The sequence below is a fragment of the Chanos chanos genome, chromosome 5 (assembly GCF_902362185.1).
Source record: "Chanos chanos chromosome 5, fChaCha1.1, whole genome shotgun sequence".
Classification (NCBI taxonomy): Eukaryota; Metazoa; Chordata; class Actinopteri; order Gonorynchiformes; family Chanidae; genus Chanos; species Chanos chanos.
The window spans coordinates 36,097,046-36,118,601 of record NC_044499.1 but is presented as its reverse complement, the minus strand read 5'-3'; the positions used below and the strand labels follow the sequence as shown (position 1 = coordinate 36,118,601).

The 21,556-nt window shown below is 41.2% G+C and overlaps 1 protein-coding gene across 1 annotated transcript; it reads left to right on the top strand.

Annotated features, from left to right (window-relative positions):
• The first annotated feature begins 337 nt into the window (after positions 1-337).
• Positions 338-11,369, top strand: ccdc171 (coiled-coil domain containing 171). The gene is given in 23 exon segments (XM_030774936.1): positions 338-477; positions 765-915; positions 1,291-1,465; positions 1,586-1,776; positions 2,119-2,265; positions 2,532-2,624; positions 3,165-3,325; positions 3,470-3,608; positions 3,756-3,870; positions 4,010-4,101; positions 4,263-4,346; positions 4,430-4,630; positions 4,876-5,043; positions 5,220-5,408; positions 5,844-6,444; positions 6,687-6,892; positions 7,034-7,186; positions 7,376-7,561; positions 7,874-8,019; positions 8,133-8,187; positions 8,896-9,027; positions 9,182-9,334; positions 11,169-11,369. Coding segments are annotated over 23 exon segments (3,879 nt in total).
• The last annotated feature ends 10,187 nt before the right edge of the window (positions 11,370-21,556 follow it).

Here is a 21,556-nt window from a genome sequence, read left to right as displayed (position 1 = left end):
AATGAAAACAAAGACAAAAGTACTACAGTAAATTGAACGAATGCTGTGTACTGACTATATTTAAATTAGGACTTAAATTAAGTCGTTGTGTTAAGAAGTCATAGTCGCTTAGTCTTTGGCAGGCTCATGCAGCATGTCGCCTGATACAGCACCTCACAATGCATCTAGATTCGAAATATCGACCGGAAAAATCATAGCGTGCAAATCTCAGAAGCTTTGTCAACCGTGAGGAGTGCAAAGTACAACCTTAGATTGAGAGTCTAATTCTTGTTGACGTTTTTCTACCATATCATGTCGCCTGTTTTAAAAATTAGAATAGTACTGCTTCGTTAACATCATGCCAACCGAACCACCCACTGCTTTGGAGAAGTCGCGACACGGAAGCCGAGAGGGGTGTAAGGAGAGCAGACAGACCAGAGCGTCATTTAGGGCGTCTGCGACTCAGTCTTCGAAAAACACAGAGGCGGAGATCAGCAGGTTAGGATAGGTTTGTGGGGCTAGTAAAGATCAGTGAGCATCTTTTTGTCACACGTTTTTGATGTTTGAAGTGGCTACTGTCATAGAGATGGAAAATTAAAAAAAAAAATAGTCTTCAAAAGGCCATCACGTTTGATGTTTCTTTAGCTGTATTGTCATATCAAGAGATATACTGAAAATGATACAGTAACGGCTGGAAAATGTCAAGTGACTTATAGGTACTTTGAATATTTTGTGTATCTGTTCAGCTTTGGACCCTTTTGTGAATTTGTATTTTTCTTGAACAGACTTAAAGAGGTGATAAACCAACTTCAGAAAAACAACAGGGCTGGTGAGATGGAGGTGGGAGATGAGTTCAGTGCCTCCTCAGAATTAAGATGGAGAATCAACCAAATTGAGAAAGAGAAACTTGACCTGACTTCAAAGTATAATAAGGAGGTACACTACTCTGTCATCCATATAATGTTCTGCTTTTTCATTCTGTCACCCAACAGGGACATAAAGCTGTCCTGTTAATCATACTATAGGAGGCTGTGCACTGTTTGTGTAAATCAGTCTGTCACCAAATAACAAGACAGACACAGATCCTTCTCAGTCACACAGGCACCTTTGTCTGTATCTGCTGCCTTTGCAGTTATATAAGAAATACTTTTTATGGCTCAGTATTGAAATTTGTTTTTGCTTCTTTGGTTTCAAGTAATCTTCAAACAAATTCACAAATTGAACCAGAACCTTACCAATGTGGGTTTTTTTTGTTTGTTTATTTAATTCATTTTAAATGTTCACCTCCTTCCTGTTCCATCCATACTGCAGGTGACTGAATATGAGGCTCAGGTTGCCAGGTTACGGGCGTTGGTGGAGCGAGGTGAGGCCCAGAGGCAGGGACTGGAGTATGAGGTCGCTGTGGCGAGGAGAGATGCAGCAGCCCAGGAAAACAGCGCAAAGAAAAAAATTGCTGACCTCTACAAAGAGAACCAACAACTGCAGGGTAAGGCTCTGTCCTGTTTTCTCTTTAACAGACATTTAAAGCTGCTTTTAATGATTAATGAGTCTTTATGACTTTTATTTATAAATATGATTATGTGCATGTGTTTGTTGGTATGTATAGTCCTCAACGCGGAGCTGCGCCAGAGGGCCTCCGATCTTGAGAGAGCTCTTGAGATCACTCAGCAGGCACGTGAGGAAGACCAGAAGGGCCTCCAGGCAGAGCTGCATGAGAGGGACCGCATGCTTCTCAGTGCCAATGCAGAGAATGACCAGCTCATTGCAGAGAAGAGCCGTCTGGAGGCCCTGCTACAGGTACTAAACACTGTGTCTGTCTGTCTGTTTGTGTACCTGCCAAAGAGCTAGTGACCACGTCCTAATAGGGAATTTCAATTGTTCCCAAGGCGATAGAGGATATGGTGGCACCGACGCAAAGCTCACATTTGAAGACAGAGAGGAACCGCATCAAAGATGTACTGAAGGTAGTTTAGGGATAAGGTTAATGAGACATAACTGCAGCAGTGTCTTTCTTATGGATAGTTCAGATTAGGTTTTCTTTAATGTGGTGTAAACCAATCTTTTAATTTTTTTTTTTTAAAGAAATTATGTTCTCTCTCTCATCACTAATCAACCCCACCTGAACCCTCTCTTCCTCAGGAGCAGGATGATACTCTGCAGGAGCTTAAGGAAAAGATAGAGAGAGTGCAGAGGGAGAAAGAGAGAAATGCAGAGAGTCTGAGACGACAGACATCTGAACTCAGCTACAGCACAGAAAGAGAGGAGAGACTGAGGAGGGAGCTGGAGGTGAGAGTGCTGCTATCATAAAATCACAGTGTCTCGCTGTTCATCAGTATGAATGCATACTGCAGCCACTACTACTACTGCTAATAATAACAGTGATAATAATAATAGTAATAATAATAATAATAATCATGAACCACAGACAACGCTGCAGGGAGTTAAGATTTTGTATGCATTTTATACAGTCATTAGAGATTTTTGTAAGCACAGGCCACCCTGCGTGGAGAACGTTGTGTGTGTGTGTAAGTTAAAGTTGTGTGTGAGTGCAGACAGCACTAAAGAGGGTGAAGAGTCTTGAGGAGAATGTGGAGTCAGAGAGGGCTGCTCATCTGGAGTCTAAATTCAACTCTGAGATCATCCAGGTCAGTCCTACTCTTTCACTTCATCTGTGCCTGTGTTCTCTAATACCCTGTTTGTAACTGTGCTATTGTGTGTGTCTTTGTGTCATGGTAAATATCAGGGATATGCTTGAGTAATACACCAAAAATCATAAAAGAGTATGTTTTTATCAACATCCCTAACTTGTTGTTGTTGTTATTGTTGCTGTTTTGTTTTTGTTTTATCATATATACATTAAGTAGTAACACATCTATTACTGTGACTGTGCCAGTCCAAAGCTTGTGTAGTAAACATTCAAAGCTGAAATGTTCATATTTAAATACAGTATGTATATGAAATCATGAGTATGAAACTGTGTTAGTATGAAAATATCTGCTTTGAGTAGACCCTTTGTATGTTTATGTGTGCATTAACAAATAGTTATCTTGTAAAATTTTATTGATTTTTCATATATGTGAATATCTGTCTGTGAGTGCTCCATTATGGTTATGCTCCCAGGGTATTCATGTTAATTCATGTGTCTGTACAAATGCGCGTGCGTGTGTGTGTGTGTGTGTGTGTAGCTGCGTATTCGGGACCTAGAGACAGCCCTGTCTGTGGAGAAGAGCAGCCAAGCAGAAGCTCTATCCAGTTTAGAGCTGATGAAAGAGAAGTTCAGAGACGTGGAGAATGCATACATGCATGAAAGAGACAACGCCAAAGACACACAAGACAAGCTCATTCAGTAAGGGTGCTCTTGTAGTGTGTGTATATTTGTGTTTTGTGGTTGAACTTATTTAGTTTTTCATCCCCTCGTTGTAATTACTCTGATAGAATTGCAGTTATAAATAATACATTAAATGATCACAGTTGTTTCATTTGTGTTAAGATTAGAGAAAGAATACTTTAACACAAAGGCAGAGCTGATTGGTCAGCTGGAAAAGGAGAGAGTGATGTCAGCTGAGCTGTCAGTCAAACTCCAAGAACAGGAGAGGTTACAGGCAGAGAGTCATCAGCAAGTCAGCCTGGTATGGATTCAACTGCTCTCTCATTCTGTTTTGTTCTCACCTCTATACTTCCCTCTGTTATATTCATTCTCCTACTGAGACACCTTTTTATCCTCCTGGCCTTTTCTGCTCTGTTGTTGTGTAAACATGTGTGTTTGTGTGGTGTAGGCTCAGCAGAGACATGCAGCAGTGGAGGAGGCATATGGGAACTGTATAAAAGAACTGGAGCAGCTAGTCACCCAGTACCACCACCAAGGGGCGCCACAAACCCAGAACACAGGTTGCTTTAAGTGCATGAGACATGAGTTTAAATTCTTATGTTTGGACAAAGTAGCAGGCGGTTCACCATGACTGACAAACTGAGACAAGGCTTTTCAATGTTACTCTGAGATATTGTTCATAGTGTTTTGTATGCTTCGCAGAAGATGGAAAACAGAGCCTGTTTGCAACCATAGACATTCTTAGGAGAACACTGAGCCACTACCACAGCAGCCTTGACCAAACGAACATCCAGGTAACTCATATATACACTCCATCAGTCACCCACTCCCACGGACGCTGGGCCAAACAGACAGAGATACATACACACACTCACTCTGCCATAATGTTAACTCTCTGTCTGTTATACTGCACACATTGAATCTCTGAACTGTTTATTTGTGTGTGCAGTTGCAGGAAGTGCTGAAAACACAGGGAGAAGTGAAGGAGGAGAACAGAGAGAAAGAGATCATTATCAGTGAACTGAGGAGAAACCTCCAGGTTTGTGTTTGAGTGTGTACACACATTAGGGAGTTCAGAGAAAGTTGAGTGATTACACTCTCTCTCTCTCTCTCTCTCTCTAGGAGTTGGAGGCTCGTGCTGTGTGTGGCAGTGATGAGCTGATGCGTCTGCGTGCGAGCGTTGCAGATGCGGCAGCTGCTGCAGACAGATGGCAGACGGAGGTGCGCACTGTTACTCAGCAGTGGGAGACAGAGAAAGAGCGCTGCACACTGGCAGAAAAACAAATCAAAACACTCAATCAGCAACATGAGAGGAACTGCCAGGTACACAAACACATACACACACACACAGTAAGTTACACATGTGCTCAGTGCAATATGCATTAACTGTGCAATGTGTCAATACTGAACATTACTGCTGTTTATAAGATGCATACTTAGCTGTTTATATGCTGCTTATACCATTTAATATATGAATAGTGTGTGTATTGTGGGTCAGAATCAAGCCATTTTGGTACTTTGACATTTACTGAATCCAAGGCATTTCTGTGCGTTTGTTTATTTGCCAGGACAAGTTGACTTTCCTGCATAGTCTATACCAGCGTCTGGTGGCCGGCTGTGTCCTGGTGGCTCCACCACAGGGCCTGCTGGACAGTTTCTCCTGGACAGAGCTGTGTGCTGTGCTTCAGGAGCATGTGGATGCCCTGACCTCTGACCTCAATGCAGCCAAACAAAAGGTAAAGGGGAAGTGTGGGAAGCATATACTGTAGCAGAATTTAAAGCAATGTGGTTTCCTGAGTTGAATATGTGATGTGTCTCTTGTTTATAAATGTCTTAACCCTTTAAATCGTAGTACATATGATTTGTAATGTTTTCGGGGGGTTATTTGTGTCTCCTTCTCTCTCTCTGGAAGATCTCGTGTTTGGAAGGAGTGTGTGAGAGTAAGTCGACTGCGCTGCGAGACATACAGCGAGCGCATGAAGGAGCTGTTGAGAGTTTGAGCATTCAGCTGAAGCAGAGAGAAGAGAACTGTGTTAAACAGAGAGAGGAACTGGACAAACAACACACAGAGCTAACCAACCAGCTCCGTCACAAAGCACAGGTACACACACACACACACACACACACACACACACACTCGGCCTAGAGAAAAAGCTCACACTCATCACAGTATAGTCAAACAGCAGACATATCTATCTGCCATTTGATGTGTGCAGTAAAAAGTTGGGAACATGGGAGACACATGCGAGCAAACACAAAGAGAAATGCATTTATCTGCAAAGGGGTTCTCAACATTTTTTTGCCAGACGAATCCCCCCCAACCCAAATTATTCTCCTCATGTACCCCCTCGAGATTTGAACTAAGTGAATTTAATTTCACATTGACGTTTCCATCACAATCTCACAAACCTCCTACAGTGCTGCCACAAACCCCAAGGATGAAAACCCCTGGTCTACAGTATAATCACACTAGGCCTACCATTAATGCATATGAACGTATGTACAATGCACATCAAAGAGAAATGACCTCCTGCAGGAGTGGAGGAGACAGTGTGAGCAGGCAGAGGATCGCGTGGGCGTTTTGGAGCACGCCCGCTTCGAGCTGGAACAGGAGGTTGCACGACTCCAGAAGCTTCTCGGTGCCCGTCACCGTGACGACGCCTCTCTCCTGGCCGCCTGTGCCCTGCTGGCCGGCTGTGTGAGAGCACTCCACGGTCAAGTGTGTGAGCTAGCCCAGCAGAAGGCCGTGCTGCAGGAGTGTGTGTGTGTCGGGGAGGATCTGCAGAGGGAAGTTGGCACCTTACTGCAGGCGCTCAGCGATTCCAGAGTCAAAGGTCCGAAAGGCAACATCTGGGCGTTTCGGCGTTGCGCAATCGCGGTGTTAGCTGCGTTGCGATTCCGGGCATTGGGCAGGCGGTCAGAGGTGCTATTTAGGGTGTGCCCAGGATACCGGGGGCTGCCTGCAGTGAGCGTGCGCAGTGTTAAATTAACCGAGCTCCGGGCTCAGAGGGACGGAGTGGAAGAGGAGGAGACGGGAGATGTGAACAGCAGAGTACTGAAGCTGCTCTGTAACTCTGAGCTGTCAGTGCTCATTCACAGCTGCACACAGGGAATACAGCAGGAACTGGACAACACAGGTGAGAGAGACACAACAACACACACCCACACACACACACACACACTCTAGTCAACTACCACATATATACAAATTCTCCTTTCTTTATATATTGTTTAATTGTTGACTCCCTCATACAGAATGATATTCTGCTTTAAATCATTGAATAATAGTTATTAACAATATCTAGAGGTAAAGATTTGCTTTATTTGTGTGTGTGTGTGTGTGTGTGTGTGTGTGTGTGTGTCTACGCATGTGTGTTAGACCTAAGGTCAGGCTCTAGTACTCCAGCTGTGTTAGTGGCAGCACAGAGTAGCTTTGCCAAGCTGCTGGAGAAGCTGGTTGCCGTGGAGGACTTGGGTTGCCGAGGGCGCTATGGTGAGAAGGGCTTATTGGCACGGCGACTGGGCCAGGGCTTACATAGGCTAAGAACCAATCAGCAAATTCCTCTCAGCAACTATACAAGCAAGGTCAGTACAAATGCACACCATAACCATTTCTGCACTGTGCTCCAATAAAACTTTCACACCATAATTGAAAAAAAAACCAAAAACACATCAGCCAGGTAATCTGTCTGTTTGTGTGTGTGTGTGTGTGTGTGTGATGTCCAGAGTATGGTAGCATCACTGCAGCAGCACATTCTGGGGTTTACTCAGCGTTTACACTCAGCAGAGGTGGAGAGGCGCAATCTTCGGCTTGAGGTTTCACACCTCAGACGCGCTGCTACACAGTCCAGGAAGGAGCACAGGGAACCAAAACACACTGTACGTACCCACACAATGCCTGGACTAGTGTATGTATGAGTAGACGAGGTCTGTGTGTGTATATATATGTATGAGTAGATGAGGGTGCTGTGTGTGTATGTGTGTGAAGGGGGACGGTGCTGTCTACATGTGTCTATTGAGCCGTAACGGCATGACAAACAGCCAAGTGTGGTATGTCTGTGTTGTCAGGGGTGTGTTCCTGCGGGGCAGTTTGAGGGTGTGCTGGCAGAGCTGAGCAGTGCCCTGCAGAGAGAGCAGCAGGCTCAGGCTCTCCTGCACGACCAGGCCACACAGCTACAGAAACTGGGCCTCACCATGGAGCTCCGCTCTGGAGACGAACAAGAGAAAGAGAAAACACTAGCACAAGCTGTCAAGGTACACACACACACACACACACACACACACACGCATGTGCGCACAGACACTGTTGAATCTGCTTATTTAAATAATTATGAATGATTGTTAAATGAAGTGTTGTTTCACCTTTGTTTTTTAATACAGTATTACTAGTTATAGCTGCAGATTAATGGATGATTTCACAGACATTCTCTCTCCCTCTCTCTCCCTCTCTCTCCCTCTCTCTCCCTCTCTCTCTCTCTCTCTCTCTCTCTCTCCCTCTCTCTCTCTCTCTCTCTCTCTCTCTCCTGACTCTGTTTTCCTGACTCCCACACACTGGTCATGTTGTAGAGCCTCTCGGAGACACAGATGGAGCTGCGGAGAAAGGAGCAGTCTTTGCGGTCGTTAGGGAAACACTTGACTCAGGCTCAGCAAGAGAAACAACAACTCCAGAGGAGCATCAACAGTGCAGAGAACGCACTGCGAATGGCCGCAAAGTAAAACATGCCCCCACATTAGCCAACCACGAGGCAATACGCACAGATGCAAACTCTTTAATTGCTAAGTAACAAGTTTTCATTTTCTAACAAAAATGCCATGTCTTTCATAGGAGCAAAGACTCTTTAGCAAGCTATATGAAGTCTGTAGAGGGCAGTTTGAAAGAGGTAAGGACTGCAGTCTGTAAAAAAAAAACTTACAGTAATCCATTGTATTATGACCTGGAGTCAGTGACTACGTGTAGACTACATGTGATAATCTACAAGCTCAGCAGCTATTGGGAAGAGGGGCCACATGTAAATTGGGGAGAAAAAGAGAGGTGTCAATTAAAAAAATGTTGCTCTGCAATGTATTGTAATGTTATAATAGAGTTCAGAAACTGTAAATAAACAGTATTTTGCTGCCAGTAAATTACTGTAATTTTAGCAGGTGATATATTACAGTGTACTAGTGTACACACAACAGTACACTGGACAGAATGATGTAAAAAAGAACAAAGGGGCTAAGACAGTGTAAAATAACTGCGTTACGTGTCCTGAGGAGAATGTGTTTGGCTTTCATGCAGCGTGTCCCTTAAGCAGTGTCTGGTTTTGGCTGAATTCAGGGTGATGTAGATTTGGCACAAAGCCTCTCATTAGTTCTCTGGTCCCTGGAACATGAGAGCGATTTGGATGAGAAATCAGGACGTGGTTATGATATTGCCATAATTATGAGCGTTGCCATTTTCACGTTAATGAGCCACTGCCGTAAGCTATCTGAGTGATTCTTACACATTCTGCCAGGTCAGGTTTACAGCACATTCTTGAAAATAATGTCTACGTTTTTTTCTGTGTTAACACAGCGACAATATCCTTCTGTATGTCTTGATTCACCAGGTTAAAGATCGCATTGTTCTCTCACGCACCACTTCATCATGGGATGATTTCACCCTCCAGCTACCCAAAATGCACCTGGACATGCCAGTCCCAGAGAGGATCTTGGGAGGTCCAGAGGTGGCTGCCTGTCAGGTGGACACAAACTACACACATATACATTTATAAATTGAATTCAGTGAATATACATATGCATCTACACATAGTCACGAACATAGTACATATACATGCGTATATTTGATATCAATAGATTTTCTCATTCTCTCCTCTCATCTCTCTCTTCTGTCAGAGTCTTGTATCAAGTTTTATGGAGATATACCAGTTAGCCTGTTCGAGGCTGGCATCGCTGGAGAGAGAGATTTTGTCCCATCAGACTCATATCACAGCCCTGAAGACTGAACTACACAACGCTTGTCTCAGAGAGAACCAGGCTTTTGTCCCTGTGAGAAATCATTTTTCACTTTTGTACCACCCTTTCTCTAAGTGACAATATCAAAGAGTACAAAGAGTGTTGAACTATCGCTACCTTAAGCTGTTTTTTAATCGTACGCGACGCGAAATTTTCGAGTCCCTTTAGAGTTGTTCCCCACAAAATGCCATTATGCTCCCTATTCTAATGACAGCACCTCATGATAGGTCTCCACTCAGGTTTAACCATGAAATAACATCAGACTTACCCTCTTCAGTCACACAGGCCTGTAAAATGACATGGTTTAAACAAGAGATTAATGAGTGGATTGGAGGATTAACAAGAAATTAATTTGTGAATTTCTCTAATATAACCATTGCCTCTGATAGAGCAATTACTGTTCCTATTGGAATAGAGGAATTTAACTTAGGAACTTAAAAGAATGCCATTCTATGAAGAGCACATTTGGGTAATATATGAGTCAGTTCAGAGATTAGCTCCACCATTGAGATTCTATGAAAACATGTTTGGTTTTCCACTGAATCTGATATAGTAGCAACTCAGTGATTTATTTTTGTTTTATTTTATTTTACTCAGTGGTTGGTGAGACACTCAGCTGTAACTGTAGGCATTCAGATGAAGTCTTTAAGTCATGTATTTTTTTTTAAATCTTCCTTTGTGCTACTGAGGGACAGGTTGAATTGATTATTCCTGTATTCTTTCGCTCTGCAGGCATTTTCTCTGTCTCATTGTTCTCTACAACATACTCTCAGCATGCCTTTTCTCTTTTCTCTCCATCAGCACTTCACCTCTTTACCTCCATAACAGAGAATGCCACTAAGAGAGATGAAACAGTTTGAAATAGAGGGCTAATATCCAATGTGCCGAGGATTTTTTTTTTCCATATATTTATTTATTTATTTATTGTTCTTCGAAGCATTATCTTGACATTTTACTCAGTGCCATTGATGGAAATCAAAGCTTTTACGTGGCATTCTAGATGAAATTCACTTGTCTGTCAGTGGCGAGACTGGAAGCATGTATTGGTTTAATACTTGGTTTAATACAAAAATTTCTCTTCTTGAAAATTTTCATAAATTTCCACAAAGTTGTGGGTGGATATCTAATGCAGTCTAACTTGGTAATCATCAGTGCACATAGATTTGAATGAGTTTCATTAATGCCACTACACAAACATTTTGACATAGTTCTTGTTCCTCTTTCCTCTCTGCACACACTCTATGGTCACATGCTGCCGGCTGTCTTGATATCAGAGGTATTAATATTACATTATATGTCGGCATATGTTGATACTCTATGTCATTATATGTTCATAGTGCATCTCATTATATGTTAATACTACAGTATGTGTCAGTACATGTTAATACTATATGTTATTATATGTTAATACTAAACCGGAAAATCTTTAGTCCTTCTGATTCATCTATCTGTCAGCTGTTGATTAGAGCTAGTAATGACTTAACCAAAACATTCAAAAACTTTAGTGTCATTTAAACAATGTGGAACTTTCATTTTGCCTGACGTCTTTGCTTCTTCATGGTATATAAACATTACATGGAGGCTTTTTACCAAACAAAACAAGAGCAAATATTACAGCACAGAAAAGGTATTAAATACTGACTGGGTGAATATCCGTGTCTCTGTCCAGTATATCCTCCACAAATAATATTTACAGATTATGTTTTGCATCTCAGCATAGCTATAATTTGCAGTCAGATCAGTTTTGTACAACTGCAGTTTACTTATAAACATTTTCACGTTTTGGTTGTGATAATATTTCTGTGATGTGTTATTGTGTAGTGTTTGATAAATTGCCCTTTAGTTAACCTCTCCCTGTTTGTCTTAGGTGATTGGGTCAGCTGACTCAGAGACTTGCTCTGTGGAGGGTGAGGTGGATTCTGGGACGCCGTCTGGCCCAGATCTCACGGCTTCACCAAAAGAAGTCACTGTACAGACACAGGTCATCCAGCCCAATGCCTCAGCCTCCGTCCTCCTGAAAAAAAACAGAGGGCTGAAAAAGAGTCGCCCAAAGAGCGTCAGAAAATAAATGCTGAATAAAGTTTTATTTGTAAGATATTGTTTAAACACTGAATAAAGTTGTGTTTCTAATTTATAGTTGAACGTCCTCTGAAAAATGTTTTCGTATATACTTATTATTGACAGAGGTCGTTGATTTGTGTTCTTTGATGAAATTCATGTTTTCTCAAAGACAACAGACTGAGATATTATTACGCTTTTTTATTTCTAACTTATTTTTATTGCTGTCAAATGAAGTACATGTTTTTTTTCCTGTCTGTAAATGGATATGCAATAGAAAAACTTTTATTTTTTTGCTTCGGAAGACTTGTGCTCCACTGTGTTCATTGTGGTAGGTTATTTGATCACACGGTACACCCAGGGCAAGCTCTGCAGTCCTGTAGCTCAGGCTGTGGACTAGACACATGAATCATCTCCTGCAGACGGCATCTGGCTGACAGAGATGGTGACTGGGGAAATGAGAGAGTTATGGATGGAGATGGTGATCATAAATGTTGCTGAAAAGACATGGTGATACTGTCACTGATGGTTTATTCATACCCAGTAAAGACCACACTTAACACGCAGCGATGCTTATTTCATCTAACCAAGTTCTGGCTTCCTGGAAATATACATGACTAAAGGAAATATAAATGATGACATTTTAATTGTAGTGTAAAAGGTAAGAAAAGATAAGCATTTTGGCAAAGAATTTCTGCTGTATGTTGCACTCTCTCTCTTTCTGTCTCTCTCTCTCTCGCCCTCCCTCTCGCTCTCTCTCCCTCACACACACACACATGCAAATTCAGATATGTAGCTATATGTATGTGTCTGCATACATTTCTGCTCTCTGCACCAAAAGATTATACATATCTCATGAAAAGTTTAAACACACACACTGACAGATACACGCTCAAAATTAGCACTGCAGATTAGGTTAGCGTCCTCCAGGAGCAATTGTCTAATGCAAATTCTGTTTCTTGCTTTTCCTATAATTTGACATTTTCATCAGAACTTAACCTTAAAGTTCGGTGACTCCTAATCTTAAATTCAAATAGAGGAATAAATTACAGAAGCTTTTTTTCCTGATCTTTTAGAAAAACATTTTTTTTATTTGTCCCCAATATTTTTAGAGGAATCAGCATATTTTCTTCTTGTCTGAGAGGTTTAACCGAAGTATTTTGATGTTTTTAATAGGTCTGCACAGTTTCCAAAGTGATAATCTCCTTAGAGAGGAGTACACGGTGACATTAATTTGACGACTTTTTCAATAACGGCGTGGCAGCACGACTGGAAGGGCATAAAAGCCCTCTTAACTTAAACAAGATTTAGAGTGCTTTCAAGTGATTAAATACGATTAAACCTGACCAAAACACATTTGTGACACACTCCATTCAAGCTGGAATGAGTCACCATGTAAATGTTTCCAGAACCAGAGGTATATTTTTACACGTTTATCATATCCAATTCACTCGCTCGAAGACTTTTGATTTTTATAAGTCCACTCTAAAACTGTTAATTGTATGACGGTTAGGCTGGGACGGAAATTTGTTTTCTCTGGTAGTTGTTTAGCTGTCGCTAGCTGTTTGGCATGAATAACATGTTCCTTGGCTAAAAACGGGGGCATAGAAATGCCCTGTAGTGCTGTTATCCTTTTAGCGGGTGGCACCGTACCCGTGCTAAGCGCCATCTGGGAGCTTCCAAACTGTATCTTCGGTCTGTGTGGCATATGGAGAAGGCTGGCATTCCACTGACGGCTGCTAACAGTAGATACGCGCTGACAGACTGGCATTCAGAAGCGTGTGTGTGTAAACGATCGAGGTGTCCTTCTTACATGAGACAGGCTGCATTTTTCATGTGAGGGGACTTTTAATAAGTCACTGTTTCACTCTTTGTATTTCCAAATTAATAACTGCAAATGTGCTTTTGTTAGTTGCTTAACATCATTTACAGAGATTCTCCACTGCACATAAGGTAAAAATCCTACTTAGGTTTCCTATATAAATTGAGTGTTTTAGCTTGACTTAGAAAATATCACATTAATACATAATGATAAAGCCACAAATTAATCTAAACTAACAAAATCAGATCACCAGATCCTTTAAAATGTGAAAAGTCAAGTTTTGTATGCAAATATTGCAGTATTTTTTACAGCAATTTTGGACAAAATTTCAAATAGGGCCTGTTGCATATTGTAGAAAATCATGCAATTAAATAAGATAAACTGATCTGTCTACACAAACAGTGTTACTTTTGTAAGGCCATATGAGGACACAGGACAGAAAATGAAAATGAGCAACCTATTAATGCATTTATTTTATCAGTATAAAAGAAATCCCACCCTGTGTTGATCTGGAAAATTATTCTTCATCCAAAACTCCATGGATACATTTGCACAATAAGCACCCAAATAAGACAAAGACTCAAACTGACCTAAATCATAACAGAATTGTTATACTGTGCTTTAGGGCTCTACTTCCATATTGATTGTAGAGTTTGGTACATTTAAATGATTAACATTTACCGCATATGACTCCTGGCTTCACGAAAGACATGTTTGATGTTCTGTGAGACATTCTGATGGTGACAGCTCTAGAATATTGGATGTAAATTGTCTTTTTAGATTTTTTTTTTTTTTTAAAGAGAAAGCAAAGTAAAATCCCTCTGTTCCTTTATCTCACATGGATCTCTCACTGACCAAATCACGTGTCTATAAATTTAGACACAATAAATTCACACCTTTATCACATATTTTATCATGTTACTGAAGAAATAATTCAGTGGTAAACATTCCATTAGGCATGTGGTTTTCCTATGCATTGTGGGACTCATTTTCTCACCTCCTCTCCCAAGCATAGCTTAAGCATGCTATCCATCACTTGTGCTGTCTTTCAGTGAGAAAATATCCCACTCTAATTCCTATTTTCAGTTTTCAAATACTGTGTGCCATAAAGACTGGCAAACCCCAAGAAATAAGACTCTTAAAATTCATAAATTTGACACAACATATTGATATGTCATATTGAGTTGTCTAGCCACTCTCCTCACATTTATCACACAAGCTCCAATGTACTGTTTCACCAGGACCTTTGATTTCAGAGTATATTCTCTTCTTCACATTGAGTAAAAAGTTGCTTGAGGCTTTGCCTAAAATCAAGTAGCCTTTTTTTAACAATATTTTTAAAGTCTTTGCAGAATGTGCTGAGTGCTTAGTTTGTCTCCTTATTTGTCCAGCGTCTAAATCCCTATCGAGGAATCACTTTATCTTATCAAATATTCAGCCCATTAGGGAGTGCTGTGAATAAGGCAGTGACAAACATTCAAAGAGAAAGTGTGCACGTACACACTCATACACACGTTCAGCTGGATTTGGCTGGCTCAGCAATAGATGGCCTCCAGAGAACGGCTGTGAAAGAACAGAAGAACCTTTGTTGTCCCAGGTGGAGAAAGTGATGAAGATGATGATAATCAGGAAGATGAAGCCTCGGGCTGTACTGCTTAGCACAACCCCATCCCACCCATATATTCAAAACCCCTGAGATCTCTCTTTCTCTCTCTCTCTCTCTCTCTCTCTCTCTCTCTCTCTCTCTACCCCCTCTCTCTTTCTCTCTCCCCCCAACATCCTCTCCTAGTCCCTCCCTTGAGTTAAATTCTGGTTGTGCTGCCTTCTCTGCTGTAAGACATGCAGATTAAATGCTTGACTGACTGTTAAATTGCTCAAAGAGGATAGATTGCTGAGCAAACAAATAAATGAATAAATATTGACAAAAGAAAGGGAATAGAAGCTGTGCTTCTCATCCTCCCAGAGCCAAAGGACTGGGCAAACTGAGGCTCATGGAAATGACCTGTCTGACTCTTATCACTGTGAGACGGATAGTGATGGTATTAGGGAATTCAGGAGCAGTCACAGGACTCTGGGACGATTATCAGCTCTCTCTCTCTCTCTCTCTCTCTCTCTCTCTCTCACTCTCTCTCTCACTCTCTCTCTCTCTCTCTCTCTCTCTCTCTCTCTCTCTCTCTCTCTCTCACTCTCTCTCTCTCTCTCTCTCTCTCTCTCTCTCTTTATTTCTCTCTTTTTTTGTCTGAGCACTATGGAAGCCTTTGACTTTAGTCTTTCTGTTAGACGGTAAACTAAATATTAAAATTGCAACAGTGTGAAAATATTCTCACAATTTATCCTGTTTGCTAATATAGTAAACTGTTATAGGAAAATACTGGGAAATCTCCTATTTCATTATAGTGAATTAAAAATGTTAAAACCTATTTTTCATTTATCCTCTTTTTAATTCATCTTTCAATATTTTCTTGATTTTGATTCATTTTTTTTATCAACACATGTAGAAAAACAAGAGTAAAACTGCCTCGGGTAATTTTGATTTATTTTACAAGGACATTTCTAAAATAGTATAATTCTATTTACAGCAATTCTATCGACACAAAGGCTTTTATTAAGGGGAGATCAGGATTAAGTAAAGCTAAAATAACAGTAGGAATCTACCATTCAATGGCATACAATGCCTTTTCATGTCTCTTTCTCTCCCTCTGCCCCTTTCCCCTCTCTCACTGGCTTTCTCTGCTGGTTGGAGCTTTGGGTTTTAGTGTCCGTATGGTGCTGGAGGATCCACTGTGGGCCACAGTGGTAGCAGTTTCCCAGAGATGACAGCAGGTGATGAGGTAAACACAGCCACAATCTCAACTCTCCTCTGGATCTCCACCACCAAAACAGTCCCTTTAGCATATGTTATGAATGAGATAATGGACCCAATCTATCTACAGTGTATGTGTCATGCCATAACAACTTGTCTTTGTGGGATTTTTTCAGTCACTTATGAAACTGCCCAAAACACATTCTACTTTGGAGTTCTCTCTCTCTGTCTCTCTCTCTCCGTCTCTCTGTATCTCTCTTTCTCACTCACTCTATCTAATCAGCACCAGTTTACAGAAAACTCTTGAAAGAGGTTCAAGTCTTAATTATGACAAAGATGACACAGTCAGGCAGTCAAACTTTGCGCTGTAGTTTTTACTCTCCCTCGTCCCCTTTTAGATTAGTGACGTGCCAACTTGGATCAGCCACAAAGAGCCATATTGAGTCTGATCACTGCAGCCTCTCTCAGACACATCTCAATGTGGGACAGGGAAAGGTGGCAACAAAGGAAAAAAAGATTAAGACGAGATGACAAAAGTAGGTTGCACTCCTCCCTCTCTCCTGAGTGGATTTGTTTTTGGCAGGGTCACCTGAGTCCTCCTATTGGCCACAACTCACAGGTACTGGTGTGTATGTAAGGGAGAGGGCTCTAACGAGGACACACACACGCACACACACAAACACACAAACAAACACACACACACACACACACACACACACACAATCTTTGATGTTGTCCCCAGCTATTTTACAGTTTCCACAAAGAAACAGCATCCTCCAAGACATTGCCTTTATCCATTAATAATGACAGTCCCATCTGATTTTAATTACCAGGAACACGCTCACCACCCACACCCACACGCACACACATATACGCACGCACGCAAGTGTGCACGCACACACACACGCACACACACACTCACACATGCAGGCGCACACACACACACACACACACACAGTGATGCATTCTAAATAACACACACACAGACACAAACAAACAATCACACACAGACACGCTCTCAATCATTAAGTATTCATTCTGAGGTTTTTGGCCGTTGGTTTGAGGCTCTTCCGCTGCTTTGGGCCCCGCCCAGATTCAGTGTTCTCTCTGAAGAAACTAAGACACACAGTAAAATCACACTATTACATGCATGCTTTGGGATATTGTTTCCAGTTTCAGACAGTACCCTGGCTTCAGTTTCAAAATTCACAATAAACTGCCTTCTTTTCCTCAGCACATACCTTCACACTTCCTCTCAAATACACCCACTGTTGACTGGTTATGTTCCCTGTCGACTGGTTATGTTCCCTACTTTCTGTAATGACACACGGTTAAACACACAAGTCACAATAACTTGTGTTTATTTAATTTATTCGCACGATGGACAAAGGAAAAGGTCTTAAGATCACAACAACTCAATCGGCAGAGAATGCTCCATTTAAACTGAAATCTAAATTACATTTTTTTTCTATTGTCTTTTCTTTTCTTTTCTTCTCTTTTCTTTTCTTTTCTTTTCTTTTCTTTTCTTTTCTTTTCTTTTCTTTTCTTTCTGACACCACCACCAGTAATAATAGTAATAGTAATAGTAAGTAGACCTGATGTTACCTTACATCATTTTTGCACTGCCGTTGAAGAAAAAAATATATATATGAATAAGGAATGCAAAATGATTTCTTTATTTATTAATTTAGAGGCCCATTTTCCCTGGAGTGGAAGTTATAGAAGTGTGTCAGAATTTTACTACTTTTCTGATAGTGGAAGATAAGAGGAAATCAAAACTAGAAATTTGGCACAAACTCTCTCTGAGGAGCAGCAACAACTCCAGATTACCCACCTTTCCTGTCTCCAGAGACATCTGTATGTATGTATGTTTGAAAGAGAGTAAGTGAGAGAGAGAGAAGGAGAGAGGAAGAGCAGATATTACAGATATTAGTAATGTATTCATTACATTTTATATAAAAACACACAGAGCCTATAACGCAATTCACTAGCTAAGATGTTACTGTCAGCAGTATAACTGGATCACGCAGAAACAAAACTTCAGTCAATTTCTGTTTAAACTCAGTCCGATGGCATGACATAATCTGACACTTAATTAGGCAACAGTTGAAGTTTAGTTAAATAATTTTAAATGATCCTTTATAAATCAGCTGCATGTTGCCAGTAAACCAGTACCCATCTTTACAAAATGGCAGTTTGCATAAATGTAAAATACACAGGTTTGATCTGAATGTCTCTGATGCAAACAGTCTTTATATCCACACCACTTCTGGTTTAATTACACCGAACTGACTACATCAGAAATGCCCACTAAATACTGACTTAAAACAAAGCCTTTACATTTACATTTACATTTACATTTACATTTACATTTATTCATTTACATTTACATTTACATTTACATTAACATTTATTCATTTACATTTACATTTATTCATTTACATTTACATTTACATTTACTCATTTACAAGACACTTCCAAGTAACTTCCAAGACAGACAAAGACAAACAAACCAAGCATATAGCCATTAAGGAGTTGTTCGTTGCGTAAATGACACTGCTTAATTCGATTTAGACCAGATAAAAATGCGAAAATGTTGATGGAAAATGAGAGGGATGACTACAAGTGGGTCAAAACCCCACATGATTAGCATTGCTTCCTGATTTTCATGGATGGTCTGTTTCAGCCATAGAAACATAATGTCACTGATTAAACTGGGATAAGACCGTGTCTTGTGGGACTGACGGGAACATCAGACAAAATGACCAAGAGTAACACCAAATGACGGGCACATCAAACACAAAGTGCAGAAAGATGCTTCTCTGACACTTTGGAAAATTGTTTAGGTAACCACCAAATGACTAGTCAGCAGAATATCTGTGACTGTCAAAGATTAGAGTTACAAAGAAAGGGATGTAATTTTTCCTATTAAAAAAATCCTCTCTTGTGCTTAAGACATTAAATGCATGTTCTAATGTAAGTGGCATGTTCCCAGTCCTTCGGTACTTTAACATTATAAAATGACCCAGCTCTTCTAAATTACACCGGCCTTGGGCCTATCTCAGTCATGTCTCCAAGGATGGAGAGATAAAGAAACAGAAAGAGAACGAGAGTGAGGACAACCACTTTCCACAGAAGGATAGCTCATTGAAATTCTTTTCTTAGTTTGATGCTTTGTGAAATCACACAGTTGCACTTTGCTTTGGTTCAAATCTTAAATATTTCATTAGAGTTCATTGGTCTGCTATGAGACATTGTATGTGTTTGAAAACTCTTGTTCTCTAAGGTCACTTCCCCCCAGCACAAGTCCTCTGAGACTACTCTCGTGTCCTTAATTAACGCTCTCTTATAGACTTTGTTAAGTGTTACGCGATTTAGACAGGCTACTCTGCCAAGACAACTTTTTGTCCTCTGATAATTTCATAATATATAATCTTGTTTGGTTCATGTGATGGACTTCATAAAAAAGAGAGAGAGAGAGAGAGAGAGAGAGAGAGAGAGAGAGAGAGTAGCACAGAAAGAAGCGAGGGTCTCTAATCCATAGCAGAGAGCGTTTTTGAGTCCCTGAGGTATGAAAACTCCAGAAAGACCAAGACAGAAGAAAGGAGTGACGTGGCAGAGGATGACAGAATAGTCTTTGTGCTTTAGCTTTGTTCTGATTGAGAGAAGATCCAGTCTCTCTCTCCCTCTCTCCCTCTCTCTCTCTCTCTCTCTCTCTCCCTCTCTCTCTCTCTCTCTCTCTCTCTCTCTGTGCTGTCACCCTGAAGCTGAATTCCAACCCCCTGATGTGATAATGCTGTGATACAGTGGAAATGACTCAGTATCTACACTGTAATGGCTAAAAAAAATCTGAAAAAAAAAAGGTCTGTAACACCAGTTTTTTTCTGAGTTACCTTATTCTCAGCCTGAACTTGCCCTAAAACGAGAGATGATGAAATTGACCACACTTCAACGTTTTTGGTCTCTCTCAGTTACACAGGTACTATTTCGGCTAGTGAGGGTGATACGCTCACACTTCTCCTCCATCCCCCTTCCTCTGGTGATGAAGAAGTGCTGATTGTTGCACATTTATAAGTCACTCCGGGTGCTTTCAAACGGGTAGTCCTGCAGGCAGACTCAGTCCAAAACCAAAACCCAGCCTCCAGAGAGTTACTCCAGTGGGGCCTCACTTCATCTCTTCTTAAATCAGCCCTCCAATCCATTTCTCTCTCTCTCTCTCTCTCTCTCTCTCTCTCTCTCTCTCTCTTTCTTTCTTTCTTTCTTGCTGTCTGTCTATTTTCACCATTTTTTCTCTCTGTTGTTTGTACTGATATGTGAGAGTCCTGACTCTTGAAGTCATCTTTCAGAGTCCTTATATCATGTGCTATATTGTTTATTAGGATCATTACATAGTGGACAGATGGATAGATGGATTCACAGTCTCACACACACACACACGCATGCATAAATCACGTAAAAGAAACACTTCAGACTTACGTCGTGTAAACATTCACACACACACACACAAAGGACGGGGACACGTACATGGGCATAAAAAAAAAAAAAAAATCCAGACATACAAACAAACTAGGACACTCAGTTGCACAAACATACAAAACAAGAACACACATTCCCACATACATGCGACAAGAAATAAGGATAAATATTGGACGCACAACCACACAAAGAAAGACACAGACCAGCTAGACACACACGACACACGCGCGCACACATATACATACGCCCCCCCCCACACACACATATACATACTGTGTCACTAGAGTACACAAACACAAACAGAGACAAGTGTGAAGTGTGTTCAGTGTGGAGAAAGTCTGAGGAGTGGGTTGGGGTGGCACCAAGAGAGTCACAGGGTGACAGGTGTGCCCCACAGTTTAGAATGCCACTCTGTGCCCACGGGACCAGCCTGGGTAAAAATAACGCTCAGGAGGACATGGCGTGCGTGTGTGTGTGTGTGTTTGTGTGTGTGTGTGTATTTTCTTATTATTTAGATACCATCTCCTGTGTCCACTCAGGTGGAAGATACAAATGATATATATCTGGATCATCTCTTGCCTCTCAGTGTTCTGTCTCATTCCCTCTTTCCTCCTGTTTCCATTATCATCTTTTCTCTCACTCTTTCTATCCCTCTTTATTCACACTTAAACAAACTCCGCCCTCAAGTACAGAGAGAGAGAGAGAGAGAGAGAGAGAGAGCGAGAGGGGGAAGAAAAAACAGACCCATCTTCACATTTCCATTTCTCAGTGGGTGGAGTGAGAGTTGGGTGGGAAAGGACTTTAGAACCAGGGAGGCCAGATCCTCTGTCAGAGACAAGACCAGACAACCTTCTGCAGATCTGGAGAATTAAGCAAGACTTGAATAAAGAATAACCTATCCAGGACAGAAGGAAAAAAAGGGAACCCAACACTGCATCTGAAGCTCCAGGCCAAAAGAAGGGGAAGCAGAGTGCCAGAGAGCCCAGGAAAGAGCATTTGAGTGGGATAGAGAGACAGTGAGTGCTGGGTGTTCTGGAGGAGCCCCATGCTGTTCAGCAGTATATTGACCAAAGCAGAGTCAAGTCCTGCTGGAAAC